Below are 9075 nucleotides of genomic sequence, written 5' to 3'. Positions count from 1 at the left end.
ATCTAAGAATCTTTAGAAATATCTTAGGATTGAATTTTTAAATGCGTTCCAGTTTTGCAATTTTGAAAATCTAGCCATATTTTTGTATGCTTTAAAATTCCTATCTTACATAGTTCAATATATGTTTAAACAATGTTTTATAAGTTCTTCATCCTAAAATTATTTGCTTTAAATATCCTATTGTGTATGTTTGAATGAATCTTTAAATTTGAAATATTTTTAGCTCATATGCATACATGCTTTTATTAAGGGGGAGTATTATCTTAGGGGGAGAACATCAAACACACCTTTTTAATTATGATAAAAAAAGGGGGAGAAAATGTTTAAAGCTTATTTAAGCTTATTTGCTTATTTGTGTTTATTCACTAATGCACTTTTTCTTCCATAAGTTGTGTTTTATCCAGATTATTACTAAAAGCTTTAAATCAAAGTAGTTTTTGATCATCATCAAAAAGGGGGAGAATGTTAGCAAAAATCAAAGATGAAGTTTTGATGATGAACAGATTTGCACAACTCATCTTGTAAAGCTCTACTCAGAAACATTTTATGTGTTTAAGAAAGATTTTCCAAAAAGCTTATTCTACAAAAGTCATTCCGGAAGGTATTATATACATTTTAGAAAGCTTGTTGCAGAAAGATATTATATAGATTTTAGAATGAGTGATCTAAAGTGAGAAGATATTATTAAGCAATTTGATTGTAAGATACAAGTGCAAGACAGAGTCTTGAATGAGCTTATTATTTATGACAAATTTTCACTACCCACTCTTGCTTTTCATGGTCACTATGGCCTGAAGAATGGGATAACTTAGAGCCATTACATAGGTGACTAGGAAAAGTTGACCAAACATTTCTTGAAAATCCTTCTCATTCAATACTCTCCATATCCCACCAAAGAAGCCAACAATGTTGATAATGAGCAACAGAACCATTGGAGCCATGAACACAGCTGCACCCTGGAAATCGAACCTACCTTCCTCGTACTTCTTCATCTTCTCTTCGTCGATAGCTTTGTTTGACAAGTTGAATTTCATCTTATTCAACCCCAACCGCTTCTTCGTTGCTTCTAGTACTGCAAATATGCTTGTCACTGATTTCAGAATCCAAATTCTTTGTTCATCCCACCACATTTCTATAGACCCTTCCCCGGAAAGAACCTCGACCAAATGTTGAACCTGAGTGGATACATACACAAATGCAAACACTGCAAACCAAGGGTCTGTCACCTGTGATAAAATCAACAATCAAACCTTCTCATTTTCGAAGTCACAGAAAAAGTTATCTTCATTATGTTACAAGCTAAAATAAGACAACATTTATGCAGGAAATATACCTTTGGAAAGACAGGGATTCCTTTGAGGAGGCATAGTTGAGGTACAATGCCATACAGGATGAAGAAAAAGGCATAGAGAGATGACATTGTTATCAAGCAATAAGTGAAGGAATGAATTATGGACATGCTCGAAAATCCATAAGTGAAAGGGCTGTGTTTGGAAAAACCAAGCAAGAGAAGTTCAGACAACCACTTAACCAATTGAATCATGCCTTCTTTGATGTCAGTGGGGGCACACCCTAAGAAACATGGCGTTTTCGGGTAAAGATAAACTGATCTCCATCCTCTGGTGTGAAGAATATACCCAGTAACAGTACTCTCAAGTAAGATCACATATGAGAATCCCACCTGCGTGTACCAAGCAAATTTACATTTTCATACTCAACAATCTCTGTCCATAAACATCGATGAATCGAATACCAAATATGGTATATAAATGATGTTAGATGCATGTTGTCAACACTTGCCTCACTACCCCATTTTGTGTTGTTTTCGTAGGAACAAGAGCACACTGCTAGGGCTTCTTTTAACGTTTCTTCTCTTGAACTGCTCTTTTTGGTAGTTTTCTGTCCACGGATGATCTTCAGTGATTCAATGAACCCAGTAGAGTTGCCAAAGTACTTTTGTGCCTCTTGCAGATAGTCATCTACAATCACAGATTGAAAAATAACACAGAAAACTAGAAAATTAGATACAATTTCTTTAGTGGAATGTGACAAAGAAAACTAAATTACCATACACAGGCCATGTTTACATATGTTTACGTGTTTACGTACTCTTTTGGTTAGGACTTCCAAATAGTAACGCACTTCTACTCAAGTAATTACCACTGCCAGAAAGACCAGGACCTCTTAGTCCATCCATGCCTTGCCACATTGTCTAAAAAGAAAGTACAAAATGATAAAATAAAACAGACAAAGGAAATTAAAAGGTTTGTCTGCGTATGTATGTATGAATGATTACCTTAAAAGCGGTCCTAGTTTGACTATCGTAGATGTCTTTTTTGCTAAGGTTGTGAAACATTTGAGGGAATTGAACAAATGCAGTATCTTTGGAGGTCTGAGGATCAAGGAAGAAGCACATGGCTTGTTTGGCAGAGGTTGGATCATTGCAATACATATCGCAATCCACTACTAGAAAATAAGGTGCATTACTGAGAAAACCCGAGACTCTGAGCTGCAACCACGATTGAAAAATTCTTCATTGATCAAGCAAGAATTGATAAAAGGGTAGAAATCAAATTCAATTTGGTACGAACCAATGTGTTGAGGGCTCCTCCTTTGAATTTGTGAGGAAGGGATGGCCTTCTTTCCCGAGACACATAAACAAGAAGTGGCAAACCTGCCTCCTCATTTATAATCTAAACACATGCAAATATACCAATTAGTTTTTCTTCTTTCCCTTCCACTAACAAGAAAAAGTTTGCCTTATTGCTCTAACAAATATATCCATCATTCATTGGAAATGGTGCATATTCAACCAATATCAAACCATAACTTGCATATAATATATTCTGTTCATTCAGTCTATAATTCAACACATAAGAAAAATAAACTACTCATGGTAACGTAATGTTTTAAGACTAACAAATTTTCAAAAGACTGATATATAAATAATATTTGTACAATCATCACTCATAACACTCATAAGCTCAACAAATATGATATTTTTATATTAATAATTGAGAATGTATAACAATTTACTGTAAAAGGCATAAGAATAATTACAATTAAAATTTATTTAAGTGTTAAATTATCTTTTTATGTTTTATATGTTTTTTAGATCAATCAAAATTTTTTAAGTTAGGCTTACTAAAAGATAAATAAATGTGACTTTCCAAAAGAAATTGTGTGTGAGAAAGAATTTTACTTCAAATAAAGAAATTATAAAAAAAATCAAAATCAATAGAAGATAGATATCTAGTTTGATGTTCAAAGAGAAGAAATAAATGAAAAAACTACACTCTATTAGGTTCACCATCACTGCTATTAAATCCACAATAGCTAAAGATGAGATTGATAAAAGAGAAATTAAAGAAAAAAGTGTAAAATTTAATGAAAATATGTTTCCATAGAAGAAAGAAAAAGACAATAATTACAAGGAAAAAAATAGAAAAAAAATCAAACTTTAAAAGATTGATAATGAAATTTGAAATTCAAATAAAGCGATGAAAATTAAGGAGAAACATTGAAAATATTTATTTAATACGTTTTATTTAAATTAAGTAAGTTTATTTTGAAAATTCAAAGGCAAATGACGTATTGATAAAAAGAGAATGAGAAAATTGGTTAGCAAAAAATAAAAGGAAGTAGTGAAGTGATCAATTACAAGGATGTTGGTGTGGGCCAGTCCCATACCTCAATACGAGGAGCCCTGTCGTTGACAAGTCGAAGATTGTTAGGGTCTGAACCAAATTTATCGATGTTCTTCTGCATTTTCTCGTATTTAGCCTGTAAGTAACAGTACCAAAGAAACACTTTATGAACTCATGAAATTCAAAGTCACACAGGTGATCTTCCTCTTGGAGGAGATGAGAAGAAGAAGAAGAAGATAGGTACCTTGATGAGGTCACGATGAGCCTTGAATCCCTCGTGCCGAAGAAGGTCTTCATCTTCTCCCATCGGAGAGAAGAACGCCCTCGGACACCTCGACTTCACTCCATACTTTCTGCAGAAGGGAACCCACTCCTTCGCGAACACACCCGCCTCTTTCATAGCGTATAAAGTCACCGGAGTACCACCGTCGTCGGACAGATACACCGCCAGCTTATCAGAAGGGTAGTCCATGGCAACGGCGGAAACAACGGTGTCCATGACCTGCACCGTGGGTTCCTTCTCGGGGTCGAGCGTGCAGACGAAGATGTCGAGCCCCGGAAAGTTGTCCTCCCTCGGAAGCTTGTCGGTCATGACAGTCCGCGAGACGGGGTGCCAGCGGAAGGATTGGTTTAAGAACCAGATGACGGAGAGCAGAAGCTCGGCGAGTGTGATGAGTATCCATGGGGCGGTTGGTGGTTGGTGGAGGAGGTGGGATATGCGGTAGTAACAGATGGAAACGACGGCGACAAGGTGGATGAGTATGTGAAGTCTGGTGAGAAGCAACCATGATTGAACCGTTTCTATATGGTATGTGTGCCTTCCCATCTTTCTTTCCTTCTCACCACTGTTCTCAACTTTCCGTGCTCCCAGTTCTTCATATATACGTATATATATATATATATATATATATCAACTCACTCACCACCTACTTATCAATGGTAAGAAAATGGAAATGTGTGATTAAAAAAGCAATGTTTTTTTGGTGCACGAGACTCCAATGGTAATGTCCGTGCATGTAGGCATGTTGATTCCATTTTGGCGTGGGACGTCAAAAAACAGAAAAAAAAAGATTATTTTTAATGGCATCGCGAGGACCACGCTCCAGTATTATTTAAATCCGACTCACAAATGTGGATGCCGCGTGGGCCTTTTTTTTATACCATTTTGTTACTAACAAATAAAAATATATTTTTGAGGATGACATTGACCTTCGAGGAGAACTATAATATATATATATATATATATATATATATATATATATATATATATATATGAACTTATGACCTGAAGTTACATATATTTGCTTAAAATTACAAAATACAGGTTTCCACTTTCTTATGCCACCACTCTCCTTGCATGTACTGTGTCAAGGTTACATTGTTTTCATATATTCTTTTCTATTTTATTTGTTTTCTTGATTGACATTTAGTCATTTTATTAAGTCTAGGGTATGTTTTTTTCGAAAGATGGATTTCAGAATGTTTGATTAGATTTGGATAAATTTGAGTCGATGGACTTGTACTTTTAAAATATTTGAAAATAGAAATGAGTGAATTTAAGATCAAATTAACGAATGATTTGATTAATATAATAGATAAAAAACAACTTTAATAAATTAAAATATTATATTAATATTTTATTTTTATAACTAAAATTAATATGTAATTATTATTACTATTTATTATATATATATATATATATATATATATATATATATATATATATATATATATATATAAAATCAATTACGCAATCGGTTTGCAGCAGTAGCGATATTAATGTAAAATTTTCATTCCTCCTCTCAAATGTTCTCTATTTTTGGTGAAATGGGAAAAGTGAGTGATCCCTCAAATCCATAGATCGAAACACAATTATACCCTTCCTTCAAAATCTCACTCCATGCGAACACAACACAGCCTATATAAATATTGATATTTAATTTATTTATTTTCATTTTTTATTTTCTCTCTTCATTTTTTGTTAATTTCTCTTATATAAGAGTTCTCGCAACTTACCGATGTTTTCAATTAAAAAATGAAAGTGTGTTTAATTATTCAAAGAATCTATGAATTAATAAAGAATTTTATATATTTAAATCAGCTTAGTTACCTTCATATTAAATATATATATATATATATATATATATATATATATATATATATATATATAATTTAACCTAAAAAAATATAAATTAAATTTTAATTTTAATTTTTTTATAAATAATATATATTTGTAAATTCAGGCAATATAATATTTATATCTAATCCCTTTATAAACTAATATAATATTCATTTAAAGTATTCACTTTTAAAATGAATGATGATCATTGATGTGGCGGCCTGGCTTAGGAGAATCTCCGGTTAGATATGTTGAATCCATGCACCGGATTTGGATGTTTACCAGATTTAAAAATTCGATTTTATTTTTATGTATCCAATTTCGAAATCTGATTACGAGAAGTTACTAGAGTGGTCATCGGATTTTAAAATTCCATTTTATTCGTTTATGTAACTGTTTGAGTATAATTATTGAGGCCGAGATGTAACTCTCCTTATATCTTCTTCTTCCATAGGGTCTTTAAGGGAGAATGGAGTGGGTACCTGCAAAGATACTCCGACGCTCAAGTCAGAAAAAGGAATGACGAAACCTTTTTAGTTCAATAATGAAAAATTAATCTTTTCTTCCCTCTTTCTGAATTATCCAAAACGTACCTGTTTCTCTTCTGGTTTTTCGTATTTAACCTAAAAGTAAGATAAACCGTTTACCTAAAAATTCGATTGGTTGGAGAACTCAACCGCTCGGTCGTGCTTGATACTGGGTTAGTTGGTTTCGTGATTTGCGATATCATGGCCAGATACTTCTAACCACTTATTCCTTAGTTTATCCGGGTTAATTGATCCAGTCTGAATAAAGCTGACGGAACGTCTGATGACTCTTACCTTTGACTGGGTTGATTTGACCCATGCTGATCGTTTGGTTTAAGTAACAGACAATCGCTATTAAGACGATTGATGTTAGGAGCGACAATGATGAGCGTATGATATGACGATCGTCTAGCTAGCATTATCTTCTATGATATAACGGTCGTTCTGTCTAGAAGGTTGACGATCGTTCGGAAGTAATCGTTTGAGTACTCGTTAATATTTGACTTGTTTACTTTTGGTAGTCGTCCGGGTAAAAGCGATCGTTTAGTCGCTAGTTCGATTTACTATTGACAATCGCTCGACTCAGATATCCTACCATACATAATACCCCCCGAGTCCGAGTTAAACAACGCGGTTTAAGCGTGCGAGTTAACTGTAGGACGTTGAGGGTACACTCATTGAGTAGGGTAGTCGCTACGCACTATTTTGTCGAGACGTTTTAGGGTTTCCCGCTTTCGAAGGTATGTATAAAGGCATGAAAACAAAGCCGTTGGATTATGCTGATCCTACGGCGTGTGGTGTTCTGCTGTCAGTTGTTCCCTTATTAACGTGAAAGGAAACATGAAGAGGTGTAATGAAAGTGTTGACATACCGAAAATGTCGTCGGAGGGGGAACACCATGAAATCGCCACCATTCTTGGTGGCGAAGATGCGTTTCTATATGGTACTGTATTGACTGAAGACCCAAAAGATTGTGCTTCTTCGTCGTCTTGTTGTAGCAACTACGATTGGGCTTCTCGGGAAGTAAGTGATTTTCATAGCTTGCTTAGAAGTAGGGTAGTGCTAGAAGATTGGGTAGAAAATAGCTGCATTTTGAGAACTCTAGGTTATAGGTCTTGCATTAAGTTGGTGGCTTGTCGTGAGAATGAAAGGGTTTTTCACGAAAGAGAAAATGCCACCAACGATTTTTTCTACTTCTATTCTTCGCCATTCTATGATATGTACATTAGATTGTCTCTGAGCGGTTTTCAGATGGAGGTATTAAGAACCCTAAATGTTGCTCCAACTCAACTGCATCCCAATAGCTGGGGATACATTCAGGCGTTTGCTGTTATGCGTCAGGCCTTGGCCATTAGGCCTACTATGTCGTTGTTTTTGTGTTTCTTTAGATGTTGTCCTGTCACCAAAAGGGGTTGGGTATCTTTAATTTCTGAGCCTAGTGACGCCCTCCTGGAACTGTACTCGCAGTCGTACAAGGGTTTTAAGGATAAATTCTTTAAAGTGTCGATTCTTGATTCAGGGCAGGCGTTCTTTTTTTATGAAGATGGGAGCCCGAAATTTCCTTTGTATTAGACGCAAAATCCACTAAGATTCACCTCGTGGTCTGAGGATAAAATGACTATTGGAGAACTGGAAGCTTTTAGTGTGTTGACTGCACTGCCTCGCCCCTTTTCTTCCCGTCGAATCATACATTGCCTTGAACACGATGACTTCGGCTCAAGGGTGTTTCGTATGTTTCTCTTATTGGTGGTTTTGTGTATTGTTTGATTATTGTTGACTGTTTGTGATGAACATGTATTTGCAGAGACCATGGGGAAGAAGGGACCAATTCGGAATTGGTTTAAGACCATTGCCGATGCTAAAGCAGGCAGCGATCGTCCAGGTCAATCTTCAGGGGCTACTCAACTATCTCCAAATATTCGGTCGTCTTCCCCCGATGAAGTGGCGGTCGTTGAGGAGCAGCCGCTCGTGAGGAAACGGAAAGGGAAGGCTATCGACAAAACGGGCGTTGTTCCAAAAAGAATGAAGGATGCTGACGAGGTGACGAATCGCCCTCTTCCTAATGGTGTGTGGGATTCGTCTTTCAACCTTAGCCATAAGACTGATTTTAATCTGGATGACTCTGAGAAGAAGGTTGTGGAAAGCATGACTGAACAACAAATGGCAGATGCGATGTTGGAGCTAGCAAGCCGAGCAGCTATGGCCGCTTGGCACATGACGTACGCATCTGATAGGGGTGTGTTGAGGGTTGAGTTGCAAAAGGTGCAAGCCCAACTAAAGGAGTTGGCGGATGTCCATTCTAATTGCGAACAAAGACAAAGACAATCTGAATAATTATTGAGTGAGGCTCAAACCCTTTTGAAGAATGTTCAAGCAGCTGGCTTCGCGATGAAGAAAGAACAGGATCAGTTGCAGATAGAATGTAACCAGTTGGCGACTGAACTAGAGCAGTCAACGAAAACCGTGACTGTTCTAACTAAAGAGAGGGATGACCTACTTCTTGCTGCTTTAGCTGAGATTCCGGATGATGCTTTCATGGAACCTGAAGAAGTTGTTGATGTTCGGGTAGCTGCTGCTGAGGGACCGAATGCTGAAGCTACCGGGGGGTCTGTTGTTGGGACACTAGATGTTGTAATAGATTAGGCTGTAGGATATTGGCGTGGCCATGAACCCTTGATGTTTATTTGTTTGTTAGGAAGAGGTTTTAGTTATTTTGACCTTTGACCAAACGCCTTTGTCTCGCATGACTTGGGAAGACGTTATATACTGATTACCTATGAAA

General features: G+C 36.2%; 2 protein-coding genes across 2 annotated transcripts; one reads left to right on the top strand and one right to left on the bottom strand.

Annotated features, from left to right (window-relative positions):
• Positions 1-657: 657 nt before the first annotated feature.
• On the bottom strand, positions 658-4562 carry LOC124844680 (quillaic acid 3-O-glycosyltransferase CSL1-like). Its single transcript, XM_047321662.2, has 8 exons — positions 3892-4562; positions 3691-3783; positions 2592-2693; positions 2297-2509; positions 2110-2212; positions 1801-1979; positions 1334-1681; positions 658-1226 (listed from the first exon to the last, which is right to left on the bottom strand). Exons 1-8 carry the CDS (start codon positions 4471-4473, stop codon positions 759-761), a joined length of 2088 nt encoding a protein of 695 aa, XP_047177618.1. The 5' UTR covers positions 4474-4562; the 3' UTR covers positions 658-758.
• A 3345-nt stretch (positions 4563-7907) lies between these two features.
• LOC148201515 (uncharacterized) lies at positions 7908-8936 on the top strand. The gene is made up of 3 exons (XM_088109421.1): positions 7908-8022; positions 8098-8555; positions 8658-8936. Exons 1-3 carry the CDS (start codon positions 7908-7910, stop codon positions 8934-8936), a joined length of 852 nt encoding a protein of 283 aa, XP_087965547.1.
• Positions 8937-9075: the final 139 nt, after the last annotated feature.

This window comes from Vigna umbellata, chromosome 3 (assembly GCF_029865625.1).
Source record: "Vigna umbellata cultivar VRB3 chromosome 3, Vumbellata_1.0, whole genome shotgun sequence".
Lineage (NCBI taxonomy): Eukaryota > Viridiplantae > Streptophyta > Magnoliopsida > Fabales > Fabaceae > Vigna > Vigna umbellata.
Note: the sequence above shows the minus strand (reverse complement) of the source record. Positions and strands in the feature narration are given on the sequence as shown.

Bases quoted from the DNA above. Each gene is read 5' to 3' on its own strand.
- LOC148201515 (XM_088109421.1), top strand. From the start codon at position 7,908: ATGACTATTGGAGAACTGGAAGCTTTTAGTGTGTTGACTGCACTGCCT. The intron at 8,023-8,097 runs GTATGTTTCTCT...ATGTATTTGCAG, and splicing joins CTTCGGCTCAAGGGTGTTTC to AGACCATGGGGAAGAAGGGA. The intron at 8,556-8,657 runs GTGCAAGCCCAA...ACCCTTTTGAAG, and splicing joins TGAGGGTTGAGTTGCAAAAG to AATGTTCAAGCAGCTGGCTT.
- LOC124844680 (XM_047321662.2), bottom strand. From the start codon at position 4,473: ATGGGAAGGCACACATACCATATAGAAACGGTTCAATCATGGTTGCTT. The intron at 3,784-3,891 runs GTACCTATCTTC...TGTTACTTACAG, and splicing joins CTCATCGTGACCTCATCAAG to GCTAAATACGAGAAAATGCA. The intron at 1,682-1,800 runs GCAAGTGTTGAC...TGGTACACGCAG, and splicing joins ACACAAAATGGGGTAGTGAG to GTGGGATTCTCATATGTGAT.